The following is a 27,516-nucleotide window of genomic DNA, read 5'->3' as shown; positions in this document are numbered from 1 at the left end:
TTTATGTTTCTCTCTCTGCATCAACGCTATTCACTCTTCTCACCCTCTGCATCTGGCTTCCCTGTCTCTATCTCCTCCCATCTCCGCCGCAGCCTCAAATTCATAATCCAAAAAACATATTCAATTAGATTGCAGGCAATTTTATTGAAATTCAATTAAATTGCAGCAACAAGGCAACACCCACTGCCACCCCATTTTATTCTCATAATTTCCTTTACTCAACCCAATCAAACTCAACAATTCTCAAACACTTTCGTCATCCAATTTATATTCATAATCCAAAAAACAAATTCAATTAGATTGCAGGCAATTTTATGGAAATTCAATTAAATTGCAACTGTGAACAAAGAAATTTGAATATATATATCGAATTCAAAATTCCGTTACATGTATATATATCAATATGGGGTGTGGGTACAAGCTCTGGATATATAGTCCTCTGATTCTTCACTTGGTTAACTTGACTTGAAACTTTGACTGAAGGGCCTCCGGAACGCGACTTGTGCTTCAAAGAAGGGCTTCGTTGCTTGATCTTCGTTGAAGGGCCTCTGGACTCAAATTGGCTTGATCTTCAGTCTACTTTAGCTTGATTTCTTGGATGGTTGATCTTCTTAGCTTGATTTGATTTCTTCAATCTAGAGCTTCGTTCTCTAAGTTCTTGTATTCTTCAAGTGTGTGTCTTGGGATATGAAATGAGGGCTCTATTTATAGTGGAAGATGTAACCACTATCCCTCAACAAACTCCCTAAATAATTAATTAATTTAATTAATTAATTATCTAAGGAAATGAACCTTGCCAAAATCATGTCTAGGTTCAAGATTCTATCATTTAATTTAAATCCAAATTAAATTATAATTATAAAATTCAAATATAATAAGATTATATTTAAATTATAATAATTATTATAATTAAATTCAAATATGAACTGGGTTTGGATCAATTAATTAATTTAATAATCCAAGATCAAATTTAATTGGACTAATCAAATTAATTTAATTATCATGACCCAATTAATTAAATTGGTCCAATAATCCATCTCAAATTGTGCCCAATAATAATTTAATCGGTCCATTTTTCGCGCTCAAATTTTCTGTGTCTACAAATTGCCTCCTCGAGACTTGTCGAGATATGCTTCTTGATATGCTTGGAACGAAGAAGTCTCGAAATTCAAAATTTGATACGAACTTGGTCAATAGATCAACATAATACATCAAACTTTCATCAGCCCATTTCTCTTAGCGTAAAAGATATGTCCATGCTCAAAACATAATTCATGTTCAGGCCCATTTGCAATCTCAACATATTTTGTCACATAAGTCATTAGGAGGCAAATTATACCATGCACCGTGGTGGACGTAGCATTGTGCACCAGGAATCAAAACGGTGTCGTTTTGTCGATTAGGCAGTAAGTGGGCGTTATTTTGGGATTCACGTCCGTTTCCTCCGTTAACTTCCTAATATATATAAAAAAATAGTGAATTTGAATTGTTTGTGTTTTGGCGGTTATGGCAATCTTCTTCTCCGATTTGTGAACTCATGATCTATTGCATTCTCAAGCAGTAGGATATGGAAGGCGTCAATTCACAGCAGGAGGTGGTTGCGACTGAAGAACTCGATGATGCGGTTGGATTGGCTATTTCAGGCGATGATCCGGTTGGATTGGCTATTTCAGGCAATCGTAATCCAGGTTTTTTATGTTTGATTTTGTGATTTTGTTTGTGTTTATGAAAATCATTGAATTCGCATGCTTTGATTCGTGTGTTTTGATTATTTGATACTGGTTTTAGGATTGTTTTATGATATAACTATGCGATTGGAAAGGTAGAAGATGAGTTTTCTGTATTTGTGTGGATATTATGTGTATTCTTTTAATGAACTGTGAGTATTTCAGGCAATGTTTCTGTGTATTCATTGTAGTTGTATGTAAAAACAGAGGGTGTATTGTGTTTTGTTTATCGAATGTCAGTCTGGTTGATTTTTGTGTGTTTTTGTGAATATTCTGTGTATTCTTTGAATTCAATATGTGTATTGTGGTCAGAGAGTTTGTGTATTCATGTTAGTTGTAATGTAAACACAAGGTGATGTGTGTTTTGTATTTTGGGTTTTCAATATTCTGTGTATTCTAGTTATACACTATGTGTATTGTAGGCATGTATTCCGTGTATTGATTGTAGGGGTACTTAACCACTGTGTTTTTGCAGCTGATCAGGGCTTGTTAGGGGTGTCAGTGAGTTCTATTGATGAAGCATATGAGGTTTATAATGATTATGTTTTCAGGCTAGGTTTTAGCGTGAGGAGGGGTAAGCAAAGATATAGTGCTGGTACAAAACAATTGAAGATGAAGGAGTTTAATTGTTCAAAGTCTGGGTTTAAAAGGGTTTTAAGAAATGGAAGTTATTTAAAAGTTGATGTACGGACAGGTTGTCGTGCATCTGTTCAATTTGATTCAGATGGGAATGGGATGTGGACTGTGACAAAGCACCAGAAGCTTCATAATCATGAGTTTGTTCCAACGACCAAGAGTTATCTTCTACGGTCACACAGATCAGTGTCTAGAAATCATCTTTCCTACCTAAAGGATTTGAAGAAGAGCGGTGTTTGTGTGGCTGATGGTTTACGGTTTCTTAAAACACAATCAGGGGGGTCACCACTCGTTGGCTTTACAAGCAGGGATGCATATAACTCGCTGTGCACTGATGTATTGAACAATTTGGATGGAACCGACTCAAACACATTAATTGAAATATTTAGACAAAGGCAGTCAAGTGAAAAGGATTTTTACTTTGATTTCGAAGTGGATGATGAGTCAAGGTTGTGCAACTTTTTTTGGAGAGATGGGAAAATGATGCGAGACTATGAATTGTTTGGAGATTTGTTAGTTCACGATACGACGTATCGTACTAACAAATATGATATGATTTGTGGTCCATTCGTTGGTATGAACCATCACTGTATGAACGTCATGTTTGGATGTGGTTTTTTGTTGAACGAGAGGATTGAGTCGTTCGTATGGTTGTTTAGGTCATTTTTAAGATCAATCAATAGGAAAAGTCCCCAAAGTATAATGACCGATCAATGCGCTGCCATGGCTGCTGCTATTTCCCAAGTTTTTCCAACCTCAAGACATCGCCTATGTATATGGCATATCGGTGAGAATTCAAAGAAGCACATCAAGGGACTAAGAAATCAAAAAGATTTTCTAGACATATTCAATTGTCTATTGAAACATACAGATACGGAGGCAGAGTTTGAGCTTTATTGGACAAGGTATGCTATTCATTAAAAATTTTGTGTATTGGTGATGGTATTTATGTTTATTTAGTTATAGTATTCTGTGTATTATATTTTCCCCAATTGCTTGCATTAGTATACAGAGTTGGCAATTCTCACCCAGATTATGTGTATTCTATTGATATATTCTGAGTATTGTAGTGTTAGAGTATGTTTATTCTATTGATTCTGTGCTTTCATTCCCATGCCTTCATATCTGATAATACTTCCCTTATATTCTATGTATTCAATTGAATGATCCTGTATATTTGTATATGAGAGTCTGTGTATGAATTATAGTACATGAATAGGTGTAGTTAATATATATGTTATGGTATTCCAGGATGGTCACAACATACAAATGCCATAATAATTCTTGGATTGAAAAGCTGTATCAATGTAGAGAAAAATGGTGCCCTGCATTTAACAAAGATTATTTTTCTGGTGGTATTTTATCTTCACAAAGGAGTGAAACCACAAATCACTCTATTTCTAGAAGGTTATCCAAGACTGCTGGGCTATGTGATTTCTATAGCTCCTTTGTTGGTGTTGTTTCGGAGTGGAGGAGTAGAGAGAATGGGGAATATGTCCGGTGTTCCCAAGGTGTACCTACAATGGCTATGGATCATATTAAGATTCTTTCACACGCTAGGGATATTTATACGATTGAGATATATTACTTGTTCGAAGAGCAGTTTTTGAAAGGGGCATCATGCTATCAAGAGTGTGTTCAATTTGAAGGTGGTGTGTATAAGTGTCACGTCTGGAGGCCGGAGGTTGATATTATTAGGCATGAAGTGATTTTTAACGTTAGAGAGTTAGATATTTGGTGCAGTTGCAAGCTGTTCACTGAAACCGGGATCTTATGCTGTCACTGTTTACGCATTTTAAACGTGCATTGTGTGTCTGAAGTTCCAAATAAATATATTCTGAAGAGATGGACTAAAAGAGTTTTGGAAGACGAGAATGCTAGTATTATCCCCCCATCTCAGTGCTTTAATGTTCCCTCTTCTGTTTGGACTTTAGACATCACTAGGAAATTTTAGAAGTTGGTTGTTTATTGCCAAGAAAACAGCGAAGCACGCAAGAAGTTGGTTGTTTATTGCCAAGAAAACAGCGAAGCACGCAAAATTTTTGTTGTTTATTGCCAAGAAAACAGCGAAGCACGCAAAATTTTTGAGCAAGCAGTGTTAGAAAACAGCGAAGCACGCAAAATTTTTGAGCAAGCAGTGTTAGATGCCAACGAAGCACGCAAAATTTTTGAGCAAGCAGTGTTAGATGCCAAGAGAGCACGCAAAATTTTTGAGCAAGCAGTGTTAGATGCCAAGAGAAAAGTTGAACATGAGTATGGCCCTATTTTCTTCGAAGGTGAAGATTGTGATGTGGGATCGTCGAGTAGTGTTATAAAGGATCCATCAAACAGTCGATTGAAAGGGGTACGCAATAGGAGGGTGACTAGTGTGATTGAAAAGAAATACAAGAAAGCAAGGGGTCGAAAGCAGCTTGCTCATATAGTTGCATCTAAAACAAAATCGGTGGGGCAGTCTCAAGTTGAAGATGCATCTAAAACAAAATCGGTGGGGCAGTCTCAAGTTGAAGATGCATCTAAAACAAAATCGGTGGGGCAGTCTCAAGTTGAAGATGCTATTTCTAATAAATCGGTGGGGCAGTCTCAAGTTGAAGATGCTATTTCTAATATATCGGTGGGGCAGTCTCAAGTTGAAGATGCTATTTCTAATATTGCTGGTAATGGATACCTGGTGCATCCAATGTCTGGAGGTTCAACTTTTTGTCATGTTAGTTCAAATTCAAATCAAGAGGACAATTAGAGCGTGTCTTAATGTTTGTTAGTTTTGTTTTTTCAAGTCATGCAGTTGTACTTTTTATACACAAAACTACTACAAGTAATACACAGACTGTTTCCGCAAGATACACAGAAGTATTTACCAAAACAACAGAAACCATTTGGTGTTATTTCTTTACATTGCACTCTGTAATACACAGAGTGATACTATGTAATACACAGAACACTACTGCCGAATACACAGAATATGAAGTGCACTCTGTAATATGTTTTTAGAGTTAGAAGACAGAGGTGGAAGCCAGGGTTTAGCATTAGGGTTTAGGGTTTAGCACCTAGTACTATGTATACAGATATATTGTTGAATACACAGAGTTGAAGTCAATAATACACAGAATATTACTATGTAATACACAGAATATTAATATGTGTTATGGTTTTAGGGGTTAAGGTTTAGTCTTAGAGGTATGGGTTACCATTAACTGGATACACAGAACGACAGCATGTAATACACATAATGTTACCGCGTAATACACAGAATATATAATTGAAGTCATTCTTGGAATAAATTTATGGCACCCTATAATATAAGATGTGACAAAAAGCTTTTTTTTTTCATTTCAGAGTTAGAGTAGTTTCCGAAATAGAGAACACATTTCAGATACTTGTTTCAATTTCAGTTTTCAGGAATCAACATGTTTACAAACACGGTCACTTTGATTGTTTGTAGATTTCTTTGGCTGCATTTGTCACCTCTGGTAGAAGGGTATTCCATTCTGACATGAGTATGGTTGCGGCATATTTAGCTTTCAGTGATGTGAGGAATGTATTCTGCAAAAATAGAATGCAAAATTAATTAGAAATGAATTGTTAAATATTTTAATATGGAAGAAAGTTGAAAGAATAGTTTTGTACTCACATCTTCAGGGCCTCCAGTGAGTCCTACATTCCAGTCTTCTATTGATGTGCCTGTGTAAGTCTGCATATGCCTCATCGAGTTTATGGCACAGTCTACAACATTTTCTTCGTTTTGCCAAGGCATCTGCACGTATTGCACTCTCATTTGTTTCATCTTCTTTGCAAGTGCAATCTTCTTTGTTGCGAGATACTTGGTGAAGGCAATCAACTGTAGAATACCGATATAGTTGTGTGTAATTAGTATGACAGAATACACAGAATCACAGCATGTAATACACAGAATATGTAGTCTAAGTCCTATATAGAATATACTTTGTAATATACAGAATACACAGAATGAAATGTTAGAATACACAGACTCACTCAGTAGGATACACAGAATTTAATAGAGATCAGATTTCTTACTAGTTTCTCTAGGCAACCTTCATACTTGTCTACTGCTTTAATTCCTTCAGGAACAGGCCTATTGTCAATTATTTGAAGTCTGGATGTCAAGAAATTAAAGCACAACAAGTAGAAATGTTGGTGCCTGAGGATACTGAAGAATATCTGTTAAGAGTAGTCAGAAAAAACAAATCAGTTTGTGTTATATGGACAATTCAAATGAATAATATACAGAATTTAAATAATTAAGGTATAGTTATTTTGTACTTACAAGACTGGCATCACTGAGATCAAGAGAAATCGACTCGAGTTGGTGATCAATTGCTCCGCAGAATTCTTTCAAAATCGCTTTTGAGGCAGCACTTTTGCTATGCAAATTTGTTGTACTTTCCAACGTCATCTGCAAAAAAATTTTTTCTTGTTATACAATGCATTGGTATGAATAAATGTTTACTTACAAAAACAATTTCGGAGAAGAAAACCCTTTTTGGCTTGTCAATTGATCTTCTCATGTCCATTAAACTCATCAGTTGGCACCAAATTTGCACGATGTTGGTAGATACATAACCGGATGCCAATGACATGAAATCCTCCCGGTTAGCAACCAAATTGTTCCCTATGTAGAGCATATCACTACACGAAGTAAAATATAGATTAATCATAAGGAAATAACATGTTAAGTAATATGATGTATGTCTAGTAAAAGTTATCAAAATGGAACTTACTTCATTGAATATTGACCACCACAAGACAAGAATGCGTAGTCTGAAAAGATTTTTTGTTTAGCTGAAATGTTTGTCAGCTTTGTTCTGTTTTGTGCCCAATATGGTGAGCGTAAGGCCAGAGGAAGTTGTTTCAACTTTCTTTGTGGTATTTTCTTTCCGTGGACATCTCAATTTCCTCTTCAGACTCTACAAGGATGCTGTGTATACATAGAAATATAATAGTCAATACACAGAATGATAGCATGTAATACACAAAATACTACCATGTAATACACAGAATATATAGTCTAAGTGAATTACAGAATAAAGATTTTAATATACAGAATACACAGAATGAAATGTTAGAATACACAGACTCACTCAACAAGATACACAGAATATAAGCACAAGTATTAGTTAATTATAAAGTGTTATAAGCATAGGTGTACCTTTCAAATTCAAGTTCTGCTGGTGTTTTTGGTGTTGAAGCAAATGGTATTGAAGTAGATGGGGCTACTTGTTGCTCTGTAGGCACTCTAGAAATATTTTCAACCAATGTTTCCAACATGGTTGCTATCTCGGGAGATCTTGGAGACGCCGTTGCTTCTCTTTGTGTTGTTGGTGGTGGGGTCTTCTCCAGGGTAGGCTGGGCTGATTTTCCTCTTTGTGATCGCTTTCTTGGGGATGGGGTTGCTGTTGGTGGTGCTGTTGTTGCTGGTGCTGCTGCTGCTGCTGGTGATTTTGTTGTTGTTGCTGCTGCTGCTGGTGTTGTTGTTGCTGGTGCTGCTGCTGCTGGTGGTGCTGTTGTTTGTGGTGCTGCTGCTGCTGGTGCTGCTGGTGATGTTCTTGCTGGTTGTTGATCCTCAGAATGTGGTGGTTAGAATGCAGCTTCAGGAGAGAAGGTGCATGGATTTCAGGAGAGATGTTCCTCATTGTTGCATAGAATGCAGCTTCAAGTTCAGCGACTGCCTCTAAGAAGCTTGGCTCATTGAAGACATCATCATCCTTTAGCAGGCTCTCGGCTGGGACCGGTGGGCTTGGATTTGGACTTGGTGTTGGATTGACAGTGTGGGACAAGTTGACAAAAGTGTTCTTTATGATTTCAGCCGCTGAATTGTTGGTTCCAATTCCAGCCATGACTTCTCCAAATTCTGCAATGCTAGAACTCATTTTCTTCAGGGAGTCAGTAACTCGCTGCACAGTTTCAGACTCAATTGGTTTATGAGTCACTTCCTCCTCAAGCATTGGCCTTCTGTCAATCACTTTTCCTCTTCCATACTTCCCTGTCTTCCTATGCATTTTAAGCGTTGCTTTAAGGTCTTTTGTTGTCCATTCTCTAATGGTTGGAGGGTTTTGTGTGAGAACAAGACCTCTGATCTGGACTCGATCAAGGTAAGAAAGCTTCAAAGAATAAAAAAAAAGAAAAAAAAAACAAAGATTAGAACAAACATTTAGTGGTTATGATATATGACTTATGGTTTAGTATTTAGGACCATGCATAGAGATATATAAGTGAATACACATAATGAATAACTACAATACACAGAATATTACACAGTAATACACAGAATGTGAACATGAGTACACATAGAATACACAGACTCAAGTAAGGCATTTTATTCAATAATTTATAGAATTATAAGAATAAGTTAGTATTGCATACCATCAGGAAAGTTGCAGGGTCACTGTATGAGGAGTCATGGTTTGATTTCCAAGCCTCTGCAGTGTCTAGCAGGCTCTTTATGGTGTAAGCACACCAATTCAGTTCTTTGATTTTACTCACATCTTGCAGTGAGTATAGAATCCTATAATTGCAGAAGGTGTTCTTGTAGCCCCTTATCAGTGTTGTAACCACGAAGATGACAAAGTCACGCTTGAACATGTCACCACTGTCTTGTATCTCGACAATCTTGTTTAGCATTTCAGTGGTTGTTGGGGTTCCCTTCTCTACCCCCCATCTCAGTCTCCAATCCCTGACCAAAGCATTGAATCCTTCAGTCTCATTACTGGAAGTGCCCTCGAAGACAGGGATTTTGCCACGCGGGAGTCCAAGTGTAGACTCTACATCATCCTCCGACAAACACAGCTCATCTTCACCATCTCCAATTTCAATGGAGCATCTTTCTATGTCCATCGTTTTTAATATGTGCTTGACTAGCACACCATCACAGTGAGTCACCTTGATGTCCAATAGTGGTCCAAATCCTATATCCTTTACAGCTTGATGCTGATCCACAGTTAAACTACTGACAAGGGTGAACAACTGCTTTGGAGTTGTCCGAACAGTAAAGTATTTCTTTGGTTGTGGGTTGTCTTCTACTACTTCCTTCCCCTTCTTTGTTCCTTTTATTGCAGGCTTCTTTCTCTGTTTTTTTTGTCTGTCTTCTGGTTGTGCTTTTGACGTAGCTGCACTCTCTCTCTTTCTCTTTCTTCTTTCTAAGGCAGTTGCCAGGACTTGATCGCTTTTATCAGAGCTTGACACGGCTGTCACATAATAGAAAAGACAGAATTAACATGCTAGAATACACAGAATGACATGCTACAATACACAAAGTCTTTAACACATACACAGAATCTAAGCGCTAGTATCAATAACCTCAACACAACAATGTGGATAAAATGCTAGAATAAATAGAGTCAGTAAGAAGAATACCCAAACACATTAACAAGAATACACAAACTCATTAACAACAATACACAGAATATACTTCTCATTATTATTAATCACCAAGAATGTTGGAAACTTTGGAATCAACAATGTGGGATGGTAACATTATTGTATACACAGAATGATATGCTAAAATACACAAAGTCTTTAACACTAATACACAGAATTTAAGCCATAGTATCAATAACCTCAACACAACAATGTGGATAAAATGCTAGAATAAACAGAGTCAGTAAGAAGAATACACAAACACATTAACACAAATACACACACTCATTAACAAAAATACACAGAATATACTTCTCATTATTATCAATCACCAAGAATGTTGGAAAATTGGAATCAACAATGTGGGATGGTAACATTCTTGTATACACAGAATGATATGCTAAAATACACAAAGTTGTTAACAATAATACACAGAATATAAACCCTAGCTTCAATAACCCAAATTCAACAATGTGGATAAAATGATAGAACACACAGAGTCAGTAAGAGGTATACACAAACACATTAACGCGAATACACAAACTCAATAACAATAATACACAGAATATACTTCTCATTATTATCAATCACCAAGAATGTTGGAAACTTGGAATCAACAATGTCGGAATGGTAACATCCTAAAATGCAGACAATGACATGATATAATACACAGCGAATGCAAATGCATATGTGATATATGTACAAACATTATGTTTTTTTTTTTACACAATGTCGTTGATCAATAATGTTTGTTAAATATTTACCTTTTAATTTCGTGTGTTCTTTGATAGTTGATGAAGATGTGTATTTGTTGTTGATCAATGCGTATCTGTCCTGATGTTCTTGAGTTCTGCTGTGAATCGTTTGTGTTTTGCTTTTGCTTGAGAGTGTTGCTTGCTTGGTCGGAGTGCAGCGGGAATGCAGTGAGTGGAGCGAGAGAGTCGGAAGCTCGTTAAGGAATACTCTCCATCGCTTATATACTTTAATTAAAAAAAATAACGGTGATTGGATGGACTAAACGGCGTCCGTCCCATCACTTAGTGGAACGGCGCCGTTTAGTCTCACGGTGCACATTGCTATGTGCACCGTGGTGTAGGGTATAACAATTGTCATTAGGATTCCAAACTTATAATATTAACCAGGAAAGCATTAAACTGTCAACGGTTGATTAATTATATCTAAAACTCAAAGACCCAGTTTATCTCCCTGTATCGCCTGTATCGCGCAACGTTATCATCCAATATCCACAAACCCAGTCAATCTCAAACACTCCATGTTGGACTCAATCACTCCCAAATCACCTATAAATAGAGTCAGAACCCATCAGCTTCATCACCAAATCGAAGCAGCAGATTAAAGAGAATTGGTTCGCATTCAATCAGGTAAACTCTGTTCTTGCGTTTTTATCTTCATTTTCCCCTATTTCATCTGTATATAGGAACAAGAAGAAGAGAATTCAAGAACAACACAAAAGGATAGCTGCCCGTCTCGTAGGACAACCACTGGAGCGGGGTACCATCGATACCGCCGGCAGGTGGGTTCCTACTTGCAGTGCACGAATCCTTGTGTTGTGTGAGAACAAGATAGCTGGTGAACTGCCTTCGTTGAACGAGAATACTTTGCTGGAGTTCATTCTTAGTCGTATTGCTTCAAAGAAGAACAACCGAAAATCTGCCCGGGTAGAACAATCACCGGAGCGTGGTATCGTTGATACTGCCGGAGCGTGAGTTTCTACTTGGGGTACACAGATTTCAGTTGTGGCTGGAGTTTCTCCCTGGACCACTCAATCCGTCGACGCCTCCGGATTCGCCGTAATTTCTTCGCAGAAGTGAACCTGTTACGTTGCTGCTTTCGGAGTCAAGAGGTCACCGGAGCTTTGTTCACCATTCGCCGCCGAACTTGTAGAGTAAAGAAGAAAGCCATTGCGTCTACTGGAGGTACAATTTCCGAATTACTGCCCTTAAACTGCGGATTCTAGGATTTCTTGCGAACCACCGTGATTCACTTGTAGTGCTCGAATCCTTGTGATGCTAGAGCTCTTCGCCGGAGACTGCCAAAAATCGCTGCTCAACCGCTAACACTGGCGCCTTGTCAATTGCAGACTGCCGCCGATCCCAAATCCCTAATGCTGGAGTCCACTTTTTTGTTGCCGTTGAATCGTATCGCAAAGGTTCTGCTCCTCCTGTTGACATTTCTGGAGATAAATTGAAGTTTGCCACTCAACCGTAGACGCCGCGTTAGTTGAATGAAGACAGAGGCGAAAGAAGCTGCTGCAGAATGGAAACTATGGTGTGCTTATGGTGGAGAACATTCCTTGGGAGTTGGGAAGAGTGTTAATTTGATATTGGGCTGGTTTGACGGCGACAACACAGCCTGCAGCCATATGTACTTTCCTTTTCCCTTTTGTTTTTTTTTTTTCCTTTTGCTTTCAAACTTTCTTTGTTTTTTTTTCCCCTTACGTAATTCCCATCCAACCTTACTTTTAATTTTCATTTCCCCTTTCATTCTGCTTCGTTTCTTTTTCTTTCATTTCTTTTTTTCCCTTTTACTTTATTTTCAAACTTTCAATAATAATAATAATATGACACTAATAATAGTAATAGTAACATTATTATTATCATTATTACTTAATGCAGCGACTTTCTCAATTTTGACACGGCTCAAAATGATGTACTTTCAAGATTAATGATCGATATTTTCAAGATCAATGATCAATACTTTCAAGATCAATGACCGATGGGTAAAAGATCATAGTGATGTTAAGCAACAAGAGTAACCATAAATTCACGACCAATAACCACTTAATGCCGCACAAGCACTATCAAAGCAAATTAGTCTTGTAATTTAATACAGTAAAATTTCTTTCATTCCAAACACACCATGCCAACTACAAATTAATCGTATCCTTGGAGTCAAATCAAATTTGAATATTATGGACACTTCGCCTCAATGTTTAACCCACTAAAACTCAAACTCAAACTCAAACTTTGATGTCTTCAAGAAAGCTTTAGCCTTGTATATCACTTAAATCAATAAATCACTTTAATCGAATCACACCGTAGATACAATTGAAATGCTAAGCGTTGGCCAATCGTAGAGGGAATACATGCCTTGATAGTTTTCTTTGACTTCAAATCTTGTCATAATTTCTACACATCTTCCTCCTTGTTTCCATGCCAATAATTAACAGACCTTTTTTTGTTACGACTGAACTTAGAAAATAAAATTTCTAAGCTGCCTACGTACTCCATGAAGGAGATCAAGTCAAACATAGTTCAAATAACTTTTTGAATTGTTAAATGCCGTACGCAGTTTAAACTCTTGCGGGGCAGGAGTGTCTATGACTTGGGCCCACCCCTAGACAAGTGGGATGTTTAACAGTTTAACCACGTGCAACATTTCTGGTGGATTTTGCCATTCATCAAAGTATGGCCATGTAATCACCCTCCAACTCTTGTGGTGCCTCCATGCCTTGACCATTTTTATATGTAGCGTAACTTGATTCCATACTTTCTTCATCTTCTTCTTGCACAGAAGTGTGCACGATAATCTTTGGCCGAATATTTAAAACTTCGCCACACAGAACATTGACATCGTCTTCTCGTCTCATACGAGAAGGGATTGCACTCTTGATTTCCTTTGATGGTTCTGTGCCAAGAGGGGACTTGGTATGCTTATTAATGATAGCGACAGGTCCAAGTCTCTCATGCACAGACTTCCTCTTGACTTCCTTAGGACTTGCCCCCAACCTGTTAAAGACGGATTGTCGTGACTCCACCTCACCAATCTTGTCAAAAACAGAATGTTTCTTATCTTGACCTTGCTTATCTTGACTTTGCTCTTTAATAGTAATGCAGTTACTTGCAGCTCGATTTATGAATATCTTCACGGGTTTTGGTGGAACATACCCCAACCCCCTATGTGTATGAACTTCCTGCTGTTTTGAAATTCCTTTGCCACCCGCTTCCGGGATAAGCCTTCCCAACCTTTGTGGCTCCTTAGGATCATAGCCAGACTTGGCTAGGAGTTTATAAGCATTTGGATCAAAGCCCTCAGTGCGCCGCGTGAGCAGTACTTCATTTGTCTTATCGTTGCTTCTATCTTCAAGCGACTCTTCTGCGTTAGTTTTAAGCGTGTCAATCCTTTAAAGACTTGGCTACAACAATTTGCTTCTTCATATAGAACTTTGCATCAGCAAAATAAGACTCAGCTTCAGTGAATGGGCTCTCATCACCAACCACCTTTTCCACTACTCCATTTTTCTCATACATCAAACATTGATGCCACGAAGATGGAATCACCCCATTCTCGTGTATCCATGGCCGTCCCAGTAGCAGGTTATAAGATGGTCTCGCATCTATAACATGACACAATGTGCTTGAACTTAGCTTTCCAACTGTCAAATCAAGTCTAATGACACCCAACGCTCTTTGCCCCCCTTGATTAAATCCTTGAATCATCAGACGACTTTGGGCAAGATCATCTACAGAGAACCCAAGATCTTTCAAAGCTCGAAGCGACAAGATGTTGACAGCTGACCCTTGATCAATTAAAATTCTTTTAAGTTTCTTCTCACTTGCATAGCCCTCAACAAACAATGGGCGATTATGAGGTATACCACCAAGAAACAAATCTTCATCGCTGAATGTAATCTCAGCTGAATAGGAAGTAACCTTATAGATTTGAACTTCCTCCCCTTCGTCTTCTACATGTGACGACGAGCATTCTCCTACTTCAATTGGCGCATCATTGGTGTTCAAACAAGAACTAGATATGCATACTTTTTTCAAATCAAGCCCCTTCGACATGTATTGAGCTAGTGTTATAGGGGTTTGAGGCTTGCTAACATCCTTCTTCATCTTAAACTTGTAGATAGGGCCTTTTGATGGGCCCTTCTCAATCCATTTCCTTGTTACTTGCCTTGGCGATCTCACAGGGTTCACCACCTTCTTATGCTTCTTATGGGTAATAGTTATCCAATCACCCCTCGAGGTATCATCAACTTGTTGCAACTTTGCTTGAGCAACATGCTTAACGACGAATGGAAGTGGACGTTTTCTTTCTCCTCCTCTCCCCTTTCCAGAATCCTCTTCGAGAAGTGGAGCAAACCTTCCAAGTGATATCGTAATTTGATTTGTACTTGCAGTAGCATCAGCAAGTTCTATTTTTCCATTTCGAGCTAACGCCATGACTCTATCCTTGAAAACAAAACACTTTTCAATGGGATGACTAATGAGGCGGTGATACTTGCAATAATTAGGGTCTTCAACTCTAGAAGCTTCCTCGGGACGCTTCATTTCCGGTAGCTCAATCAACTTTAGCTTAAGAAGTTCATCAAACATAGGGGAGACATCGGACTCTAGAAACGGGTACTGCTTCTCTTGTCTCTCTTCTATAGTCATCATCCTATTTCCACTTGGCGGACCATAAAATGGTCTTGGCTTGAGAGGTTCAGCTGCCTTAGTAAAAACTTTGATAGCGCCAGCCTTTGCATTCATTGCTTCTCCTTTTTCTTGCTTTGTAAAGGGTTTGCCCTCTTTCTTATAATCTTGCTTTCCACTATCTTTCGAAGAGCCTGGTATGTTGAACGCGCTCAACCCACCTCCGGCCGCGATATTCAATTCCATATCATGAGCTCGGCTAGACAGTTCCACGAATGTCTTTGGCTTAATCCCCTGCAAGATGTAAGAGAGCTCAAAGCGCATTCCTTGAATGCACATGTCAATAGCAGCACGTTGTGATATCCTTTCTTGACAATTTAAGTATAAGCTTCTCCACCTTTCAATGTATTCAACGGAAGGCTCGCCTTTCCACTGGTGGGTAGTGGTGAGTTCCACGAAGCTGACAGTTCTCGTTGTGCTGTAGAAACGATCCAGGAATTCACGCTCCATGTCATGCCAACTGTCAATGCATCCTGGCCCAAGGTCAGTATACCAGTCAAAAGCTATTCCCTTCAACGAGCGAACAAATTGCTTAACTAGGTAATCACCATAGGTCCCAGCCTCGTTGCAAGTCTCCACGAAATGGGCAATGTGTTGCCTAGGATTTCCCTTCCCATCAAACTGTTGGAATTTAGGTGGCTGATACCCAAGCGGCATCCTTAGCTCCTTGATCCTTTGAGTGTAAGGCTTGACATATGTGTAAGAACGTTGTCCCACCTCAAGCTTTCCTTTGATGGCATCCATGATGTAGTGATTCAGTTGCTCAACGGGTATCATGCCCCAGAGATCAGAACACTCTTTTCAACAGGTGTTGGGCGAGATACAGTTTCTTCTATCCCTGCAGCATGCCTATCATCATGCATTGGTGACTCTTTATCAACTTCTTCTTCTTGAGTTTGGGGCTGTTTCCCAGAAGCTCGACTTGTTTCACCATTTCTCCCACTTTCAACCTTCTCACTGAGATCATTGAGCTTCCTTTCTTGACTGTGAAGAAGCACACTCATTGCCTCAAGAGTTTTGGTGATATTTGCTATTTGCTCCTCCATCGAAGCTGCGTTCGTTGTCATAGCAGGCATGACTGTGTAGGCATGAGTCCCTTCCGATGATGGTTTCCGTAAAGGAGATGAACTTCCACTGCTAGTAGTTTCTTTTGAGGGAATAGGGGAAAGTAGCTACATTTGAGGGAATAGGACTCTTGCTACCAACGGTCTCTGTTGTTGAGGATGAACCTCTATCATATGTAGCTTTCTTTGAGCCGATGGAGGCGCCTCCAAGCCTTCGGACGACATTGCGAGCAATGTTCTGGGTCTCGATCAACTCCACCCCTAAGTCCCTCACTCGACTTCGAGTCAGTGCACCTTGCACCTCGCGCCTGTCGGAGCCGGCCACAAAAGATGCCTTAGAGCCGGTAGCTTGAGCGTAAGTCTTTCTTGATGCCATTTGGATACTTGTGAAGAGATGAGAGGTAGAGATGTCCCACTGGGCGTGCCAAAATCTGTGAACAAAGAAATTTGAATATATATATATCGAATTCAAAATTCCGTTACATGTATATATATCAATATGGGGTGTGGGTACAAACTCTGGATATATAGTCCTTTTATTCTTCACTTGGTTAACTTGACTTGAAACTTTGACTGAAGGGCCTCCGGAACGCGACTTGTGCTTCAAAGAAGGGCTTTGTTGCTTGATCTTCGTTGAAGGGCCTCCGGACTCAAATAGGCTTGATCTTCAGTCTACTTTAGCTTGATTTCATAGATGGTTGATCTTCTTAGCTTGATTTGATTTCTTCAATCCAGAGCTTCGTTCTCTAGGTTCTTGTATTCTTCAAGTGTGTGTCTTGGGATATGAAATGAGGGCTCTATTTATAGTGGAAGATGTAACCACTATCCCTCAACAAACTCCCTAAATAATTAATTAATTTAATTAATTAATTATCTAAACTCCCTAAATAATTAATTAATTTAATTAATTAATTATCTAAGGAAATGAACCTTGCCAAAATCATGTCTAGGTTCAAGATTCTATCATTTAATTCAAATTCAAATTAAATTATAATTATCAAATTCAAATATAATTCAAATTCAAATTAAATTATAATTATCAAATTCAAATATAATAAGATTATATTTAAATTATAATAATAATTATAATTAAATTCAAATATGAACTAGGTTTGGATCAATTAATTAATTTAATAATCCAATATCAAATTTAATTGGACTAATCAAATTAATTTAATTATCATGACCCAATTAATTAAATTGGTCCAATAATCCATCTCAAATTGTGCGCAATAATAATTTAATCGGTCCATTTTTGGCGCTCAAATTTTCTGTGTCTACAGCAGCAACAAGGCAACACCCACTGCCACCCCATTTTATTCTCATAATTTCCTTACTCAACCCAATCAAACTCAACCCAATCAAACTCAACCATTCTCAAACACTTTCGTCATCCAATTTATTCCATTCGAGCAGACTATACTGCCATAGTACTCACAATTAAAACAACCCGATCTCAAACAATAATTCAATATTGAATTTTCAAACTAAACTGCACACACTTCTATCAGCAAATTACTGCCCTTTATTTTCCAGTAGCAGCACACTGTATTGCCTCTCAAACAGCAACAAAACATACATTCAACTTCAAGCACATTCAAGCCATATAAACCATTGAACCCATCTAATCAAATGACCTCCAATTCTAGAAATTATTTAAAGCAACCATTCCAGATTTACAATTTCAGCCACAAAGAGATCCACTATCTTAAAGCATTATTAAACCAGCAGCAAGCACAGTATTTAGATGAAACTCACCTACTATTAGCATATCTCCACTATCATTCAAGAAGAGTCATAGCATTTCAAAATTTCATATTAAGGTTAAATCAACATTGCAGCAGCAACATTAATGCAACAATACTTCCATTCTTAATTTATTCCATTCCATTACCTAGCAGCACCTGCAAATATTCTACTTCATAACACAAATGAATATTTATAACTTTAATCATCAAACACAATACTTAATAGTACAAATTTACTACTTAATAGCACAAATGAATACTCAACACTTTAATCATTAAATTGAATACTTTATAGCCTAAAACTAGTACTTTTAAACACAAATAAATAGTCCATACATTAACCATTAAACCTAATACTTTATAGCCTAAAACTAGTACTTCATAGCACAAATGAATACTCAACACTTTAACCATTACATCTAATACTTTAACCATCAAACACAATACTTAATAGCACAAATGTACTACTTCATAACACAAATAAATACTCAACACTTAAAACATTAAATTTAATACTTTATGGTGCAAACATACTACTTTATTATATCACAAATGAATGATCATGACTTTAACCATCAAACACAATACTTAATAGCACAAATATACTACCTAATAGCACAAATGAATACTCAACACTTTAACCATAAAATTGAATACTTTATAGCCTAAAACTAGTACTTTATAACACAAATGAATACTCAACACTTTAACCATTAAATCAAATACTTTATAGTGCAAATATGCAACTTCATATCACAAATGAATACTCAACACTTTAATTATTAAGTTTAATACTTTATAGCCTAAAACTAGTACTTTTAAACACAAATAAATAGTCAATACATTAACCATTAAACCTAATACTTTATAGCCTAAAAGTAGTACTTCATAGCACAAATGAATACTCAACACTTTAACTATTACATCTAATACTTTAACCATCAAACACAAGACTTAATAACACAAATGTACTACTTCATGGCAGAAATAAATACTCAACACTTAAAGCATTAAATCTAATACTTTATGGTGCAAATATACTACTTTATGGTGCAAATGAATAATCATAACTTTAAGAATAAAACATAATAGTTTAAGCATTAAATCTAACACTTTTTACCCTAAATTAGTACTTCATAGCACAAATGAATAATCAATACTCTAATCATCAAGCACAATACCTTTTTAGCACAAATCTAATACTGTGAACATCTAGTGACATTATTCTTGCTTTGCTGACTATATCTGTTATTTCCACATCTGTCTGATGATGTTGTTGTTTTCGTTTTCTTTGTTTAAAGTATTGTTTTTCTCTGTAAGACTAAAACTTGGAGTCATATTAAGAATACATAAGATTATGTGTAATCATTGAGCATATATGTGGATTAAATTCAATATGAAGTTTTTGGCAAGGGAGAAGTGAACATAGTGGTTCTGTTTCAGAGCATTCCTCAATCTAAATGTAATTAAAGTTGGAATAAGAATTACTCAAATTATCACAATAATTATTCACAAGGTTCCAAACATGTACTCTGGAACAAATTGTAGTTTATGCTCAAGCATAGCTGAGATGACAGAAATTCTCATTTGCCGAGTTGTAATACTTACCGAAGTTGGAGGCTACGACAGAAATGGAGATGGAGGAAATGAGAGGTAGAGAGCTTGAGTGGAGGATTGGAGATGGAAGGATACGGAGACGCGGATGAGATGGGAGCGGAGGATCGGAGATGTGAGATTGATGAGTAAAATTCTCATTTGCCGAGTTGCAATACTTACCGGAGTTGGAGGAGATCGATTAGAGGAGGCGGAGAGCTTGAGCAGAGGATTGGAGATGGACGGAGACGGAAAGCTTGAGCGAAGGAGATATGAGTGGATGATCCTGTAGCAGAAATAGAGAGAGAAACATTGACTGTAGAGAAATGATGAAGGGAGGGCATGAGACATTGAGATGCACATGTTGACCTATTTAATAAATAACCCGACCCATCCGTCTCACACAAGTTTTTGCCTTTTAGAAAACCAAAGAACCAAATATATTAATCACTCGAAAGTAAGTGCCGAATACAATAAGGATAAATAGAAACCCAAGTATCGGGACCAGCCTGAGAAGCCTTAGCTCTAGCTAACAAATGAGCTAACATATTTACTGATCTAGCTAACATATTATCTCTCAGCCATGCATTCTCAAACATGAACCTTTTCCGGCGAGCTTTAACACGGGGTTTTTCAACATCAATAAGTAAGACAGAATGATCTGATAAGGTGACATCCACATTATAGACAGAATAAGTAAGGCTCTACCGAGACGCTCTTCAACCCAGTCTGCAATACCCAAAGAATTCGTATATATAACAACTAATAATAACCAATATCAATTTTTTTCTAAGTTGGATAATATAATTAGAACTAATTTTCATAATACACAAAATTTCATGTTAAATTCTTAATTTATAAAATTTTAAATATAATTCGTATGAGTTTTACTCCACTTACTCTATTTTGTATTTCATTTTCTCTTTTCATTTTTTCTCTAACAAAATAGAGCATGTGCCAAGAGTACTATTTGACACAATATTTTATAAAAGTTTGGGCGAAGCTGATACAGTAGTAATGCACTTTTTGTTTTCCTCGTATTCGTTTCTCCGTCCTCTATTTATACTGGTTTAGGACGCATAATTTGTGTCTTTTTTTAAAATTTTATTATTTATTATTATTCGCATAATTCATAAGTATTACGGAAATATTCTAAAAAAAAAAGTATTACGGAAATAATTAGATTTTGAATTTTATAATAACTATAATCTAATTATATTATTGAAATATTTAAAAAAGAAACCATAAACGCTTGTAATTAGATTCTGATTATATAATATATCTAAATTTGATTTTTATAATTCGTCGAGTATTATATATATACGTTTAATGTATTCTGTGATTATTTCAAAAAAAAAAGTATTTTGTGATAATTATACCTAATTACATTGTCTAAATATTTTTTTAAAAGAGCATAAAAGCTTGTTATTAGATTGTGATTAGAACATCTTAATCTGATTTTATATCTGTAATATTTTGTTCGTGGGTTTAATTTGATATTTTTAGTAGCACAAAATTATTTGTTAAAAATAATATATTATGATAAAACATAAAAGAAATTGGAATTCATTATTATTCAAATAAACGAGATCTTTAAAATATCACACGTTGTAAAAGAATTGTGATGTAATTATTAGAATGTATAATGATTTGACTTTTTTTTGTTATTATTATACATTTGTCATATATGGTATGACTTTTAAAGAATTTGCATAACAAGTAATAATAATATCATAAATTTTCATTTTAAGTTCGATAATATAATTAGAACTAATTTTCATAATACACAAAATTACATATTAAATTCTCAATTTTAAATTTTTTAAAAATAAAATTGGTAAGAACTGTACTCCACTTACTCTATTTTGTATTCCATTTTTTCTTTTCATTTTCTTTCTCTAATAAAATAGAGCATGTGCCAAGAATAATATTTGACACTTAGCATTTGTTAAAAGTTTAGGCAAAAACGACAGTCTGAGATGTTAAACAGCAAACACAATATTCTATGATTAAATTTAAAATTGTCAACAAAGACAAAAGACTTCCGGTAGAATTAACTCTATATAAAAACTCAAAAAAGAATGTTAATTGTCTAGCAACATAGGGAATAGCATAAGTAAATCCGAGTAGATATTTTTATCAATATAATTAAGTAGAACAAATTAATTCTGTTATAAAATCTGCTCTAATATCAATTTTCAAGATAAAATGCCTACCACCAAAAACTATAACTAATACGGTGTAGTTCTACGTCGTATTTCAATGATAGGATGTGTCAAGCCTCAACCCCATCAATTTTTGTCAATAAATTTTGTATACACACACACTAATTTTTACACGCATTACGCGAATAAGATAATGTCCCATGTCACCACCCCATTCTCTCAAGCCATCACTACAACAAGACAATCTATACGTAAGACTATCTCCAGCAGTTTGATTCCACACACGACAAACAACCTCTTTACAACCATTATCTCTCAGCCAGGCATTCTCAAACATGAACCTTTTTCGGCGAGCTTTAACACCAGGTTTCTCAACATCAATAATTAAGGCAGAATGATCCGACGAGGTGACATCCACATTATAGACAGTGGCATGCGAAAACAACATAGACCATTCTGCCTTGGCTACAGCCCTATCAAGGCGCTCTTCAACCCAGTCTGCAATACCCAAAGAATTCGTATATATAACAACTAATAATAACCAACATAAATTTTTTTTTCTAAGTTGGATAATATAATTAGAACTAATTTTCATAATACACAAAATTTCATGTTAAATTCTTAATTTATAAAATTTTAAATATAATTCGTTTGAGTTATACTCCCCTTACTCTATTTTGTATTTCATATTCTCTTTTCATTTTTTCTCTAACAAAATAGGGCATGTGCCAAGAGTACTATTTGACGCAATATTTTATAAAAGTTTGGGCGAAAACGATAGTCTGGGATGTTAAAGGACAAAAACGATAGTTTGACACTAAATTTAGAATTATATAGTACCTGAAAAAGTTTTCAGTGGGGGCAGAGGTAATGCTACATAAGAGGATGAATGCTTCAAGATTCAAACACCCACCCTTTACTATGAACAAACATGCATCAACCAACTCAGCCAACTAATCAATTGTTTACTTTTATATGTTTTCATATACTTATATCTAAACATATACTATACATACATATATCCGCCACTATATATATATATATATGTATATATATATTATTTTTACTAAATCAATAATCAATCATTATCTTAAATGATGTCACTTCTAATACTTCCTATGTTCCATTTTATATGTCCTACTTACTATTCAGGGGGCAAACCAACTCTTCTTCTTTGCTTATTTTTATTAGTATTTTTTTTTTAATTTTCAAACTTTTTTTTACGCAATAGTACTATTAATGTAGTTTCTAAACATATAAATTTTACATACTAATTTTGAACTTAATATTATGTAAAATTGAATTGTAAATAACTATAGTCAAGCCTCGTTAACGGAACCCGATATATAAAATGGACAGAGAGAGTAATTATCATCGTATTTTGTATTTTTGAGATATAAGTGAATCAATTGAGTCTCGACTAATTAATCACTACATTAAGTCATTTATAGAAATTTTAACAATCCCACAAAATTTATTCGAAATTGATTATGGTGGTCAAGACTTATTTGGTTAAAAATTAGTAAATGAGGCTCTATCCAAATGGAGTATTGTCGTACAAAGTAATTATATGCATATATGCAAATAAGAAAATAATGTAAATGTCATGCCGGATATCTCACTTTTGTACATAATGTGTTTGAGAAAGAGTTAAATTTTATGGATACAACTCAGATTAGATTTAATTTATAAAAATTTCTATATTTGTCTTGGGATAAAATTTGTAATTTAGGATCCACTAGAAATCTGTAAAATAACTTTTGGAAATCATTTTTTAGATTATCATGTATTTGGGTACGTATTTAAATAAAATAAAGACAATGAAAATATTTATAGAAAAATAAATATAAACTAACAAAGTTTCCCAATTAAGAAGCCACAGGCACAACATTCATTCATTGCCTATCAACAATCTCATGCTCCAGCTTCATAACATCTACCAACTTCATTTCCAACGCAACTTTGTCCTTCTTCAGCTTCTCCACTATCCGCATGCACCTGATACAATAAAGAGGGAAAACAAGAAACGATAAGATAATAAACATTCACAAATAATGAGAAAGATATATTAAGATATATTAAGCCGCACGTGACGTGCACGGACCGGAGTAATTAATTAACTTTACAAAAAGATATGGATTATAATATTATTGAGGTGGATAGTTTTTGAGTGATGAGAATGCATGAAGTGTAATAGACAAACCGGAGGCGGCGTGAGGAAAGCTGCTTGAAGCGTCCATAACGTCGAGCTGTATGCAAAGAGGAGATCAGTTAGAGAGAGAGAACTCTAGTAGTATTGCGCTTCTAGTTTCCCCTTTATCAATTCTCCTCTATTTATATTGGTTTAGGACTGGGTTTGAGGGAGAAGAATAAGATGACAATATTATCCACACTGGAGTAGCACGCATAATTTGGGTTTTTTGTTTTAATTATTATTATTATTATTTAATACATTCTTAATTCATAAGAATGTAATATATATATATATATATATATATATATATATAATTTCATTTGTTTTGCGCAATTTCCTCAAATTCCCTAAACATTCTCTGCTTTGGGCGATTGCGCCTCTGCCTTGCCATCGCCTGGTCTGCCTCTACTACGCCACCCCCTGGTTAAATGAAAGAATATTGATAAATGGGGTCATTTTTCTTTATCATACACGTAAAGTGCACGCACAATGCACACACGATGCACACACACATGACGACAAAATACATTTTCTCGTAGTTCATCATAAACCTTAGCTTGTAAGTAATTTTTAATGTATTTTGTATTTGACATTTTGTATTCGAACTTTGTATTTGAACATTTTTTAATTCATTTTAATTACTTCCACTTCTTGGCCCGCACTGAAAGGAAATTGTGAATCAGTCCCTGATTGTGATTATATAATATATATATATATCTGATTTTATAATTCGTCGAGTATTAACATATTATATATATATATATATATATATATATATATATATATATATATATATATAATATCTAAAATTTATTTTATATGTGTAATATTTTGTTCATGAGTTTAATTTGAAATTTTTAGTAGCACAAAATAATATTTTTTAATATTTTATTATTATAAAACATAAAAGAAATTGGAATTCATTACTCAATTAAAAGAATACAAATTTATCTTTAAATTATCACATGTTGTAAAACAATTGTGATGTAATTAATACAATGTATAATAATTTGACCTTTTTTTTTCATTATTATACATTTGCCATATATGGTATGATTTTTAATGAATTTGTATATATGTATTTTTTTAAAACCACAGAACCAAATATATTAATCACTTGAACGTAAGTGCCGAATACAATCAGGATAAATAGAAACCCAAGTATGGAGACCAGCCTGAGCAGCCTTAGCTCTAGCTAACACATGAGCTAACATATTTACTAATCTAGCTAACATATTATCTCTCAGCCATGCATTCTCAAACATGAACCTTTTCCGGCGAGCTTTAACACGGGGTTTTTCAACATCAATAAGTAAGACAGAATGATCCGACAAGGTGACATCCACATTATAGACAGAATAAGTAAGGCTCTACCGAGACGCTCTTCAACCCAGTCTGCAATACCCAAAGAATTTGTATATATAACAACTAATAATAACCAATATCAATTTTTTTCTAAGTTGGATAATACAATTAGAACTAATTTTCATAGTACACAAAATTTCATGTTAAATTCTTAATTTATAAAATTTTAAATATAAATCGTATGAGTTATACTCCACTTACTCTATTTTGTATTTCATTTTGTCTTTTCATTTTTTCTCTAACAAAATAGAGCATGTGCCAAGAGTACTTTTTGACACAATATTTAATAAAAGTTTGGGTGAAAATGATAGTCTAGGATGATGGACTTCCGGTGGAATTAATTAACTCACTTTAAATAAAAACCCAAAAAAGAATGTTAATTGTCTAATATATATAACTGTGGAATTAATTAACTCACTCTAAATAAAAATCCAAAAAAGAATGTTAACTGTCTAATATATATAAAAGCCACAGAAAGGGATGAGGCAACGCTACATAAGAGGATGAATGCTTTAAGACTTGAACACCCACCCTTTACTAAGCACAAAAATGCATCAACCAACTCAGCCAACTAATCAATTACTTATTTTTATATGTTTTAATGTCCTTATATCTAAACATATACTATATATACATATATACATACAAGGGCTATATATGGGGTAGGAGTGGGGGTGGGGGTGAGGGTGGGGGCAGCTGCCCCCATACTGGATTCGCCACTATATATATATAATTTTTTAAATCACTAATTGATCATTATCTTAAATGAAGTCACTTCTAATACTTCCTATGTCCCATTTTATATGTCCTACTTACTATTCAGGGGTCAAATTAAACCAACTCTTCATCTTTGCTTATTTTTATTAGTATTTTTTTTTAATTTTCAAACTTATTTTTTTTGTACGCAATAGTACGTTTAATGTAGTTTTTAAACATATAAATTTTACATACTAATTTTGAACTTAATATTATGTAAAATCGAATTGTAAATAACTTTAGGCAAGCCTTGGTAACGGAACCCGACATATAAAATGGACAGAGGGAGTAATTATCATTGTATTTTGTATTTTTGAGATATAAGTGAATCAATTGAGTATCTACTAATTAATCACTACATTAAGTCATTTATAGAAATTTTAACAATCCCACAAAATTTATTCGAAATTGATTATGGTGGTCAAGACTTATTTGGTTAAAAATTAGTAAATGAGACTCTATCCAAATGAAGTATTGTCGTCGTACAAAGTAATTATATGCATATATGCAAATAAGAAAATAATGTAAATGTCATGCCGGATATCTCACTTTTGTAAATAATGTGTTTGAGAAAGAGTTAAATTTTATGGATACAACTCAGATTAGATTTAATTTATAAAAATTTCTATATTTGTCTAGGGATAAAAATGGTAATTTAGGATCCATTAGAAATCTGGAAAATAACTTTGGGAAATCGTTTTTTAGATTATCATGTATTTGGGTATTCAAATAAAATAAAGACAATGAAAATATTCCTAGAAAAATAAATATAAACTAACAAATTAAAGTTTCCCATTTAAGAAGCCATAGGCACAACATTCATTCACTGTCTGCAACAATCTCATGCTCCAGCTTCATAACCTCCACCAACTTCATTTCCAAGGCAACTTTGTCCTTATTGAGCTTTTCCACTATCCGCCTGCACCTGATAGAATGAAGAGGGAAAACAAGAAACGATAAGATAATAAACATTCACGAATAATGAGAAAGATATACGTACTAGTTTTGTGTGGTATATATATATAATTAATTTTGAGGTAAAAAAGCTTTCTTACTCATTCATATATTTGTTGACAATGGCATGAATCAAGTTGATGCAACCAGTTGAAAGCTGGCAAGCCCCAACTTATAGACAGTGGCATGCAAAAACAACATAGACCATTCCGCCTTGGCTACAGCCCTATCAAGGCGCTCTTCAACCCAGTCTGCAATACCCAAAGAATTCGTATATATAACAACTAATAATAACCAACATAAATTTTTTTCTAAGTTGGATAATATAATTAGAACTAATTTTCATAATACACAAAATTTCATGTTAAATTCTTAATTTATAAAATTTTAAATATAATTCGTTTGAGTTATACTCCACTTACTCTATTTTGTATTTCATATTCCCTTTTCAGTTTTTTCTCTAACAAAATAGAGCGTGTGCCAAGAGTACTATTTGACACAA

General features: G+C 35.1%; 1 protein-coding gene across 1 annotated transcript; it reads left to right on the top strand.

The window, feature by feature from the left end:
* The first annotated feature begins 1,567 nt into the window (after nt 1-1,567).
* Nucleotides 1,568-5,100, top strand: LOC116010855 (protein FAR1-RELATED SEQUENCE 5-like). Its single transcript, XM_031250354.1, has 6 exons — nt 1,568-1,688; nt 1,789-1,822; nt 2,150-3,268; nt 3,675-4,243; nt 4,340-4,707; nt 4,900-5,100. Exons 1-6 carry the CDS (start codon nt 1,568-1,570, stop codon nt 5,098-5,100), a joined length of 2,412 nt encoding a protein of 803 aa, XP_031106214.1.
* The last annotated feature ends 22,416 nt before the right edge of the window (nt 5,101-27,516 follow it).

Source organism: Ipomoea triloba, chromosome 2 (genome assembly GCF_003576645.1).
Source record: "Ipomoea triloba cultivar NCNSP0323 chromosome 2, ASM357664v1".
NCBI classification, from domain to species: domain Eukaryota; kingdom Viridiplantae; phylum Streptophyta; class Magnoliopsida; order Solanales; family Convolvulaceae; genus Ipomoea; species Ipomoea triloba.
This window is presented reverse-complemented; position numbering and strand designations above follow the sequence as displayed.

Coding starts and splice junctions, on each gene's coding strand:
- LOC116010855 (XM_031250354.1), top strand. CDS start 1,568: ATGGAAGGCGTCAATTCACAGCAGGAGGTGGTTGCGACTGAAGAACTC. Junction 3,269..3,674: donor TTTGAGCTTTATTGGACAAG/GTATGCTATTCA, acceptor GTATCAATGTAG/AGAAAAATGGTGCCCTGCAT. Junction 4,244..4,339: donor TTTGGAAGACGAGAATGCTA/GTATTATCCCCC, acceptor TTTATTGCCAAG/AAAACAGCGAAGCACGCAAG.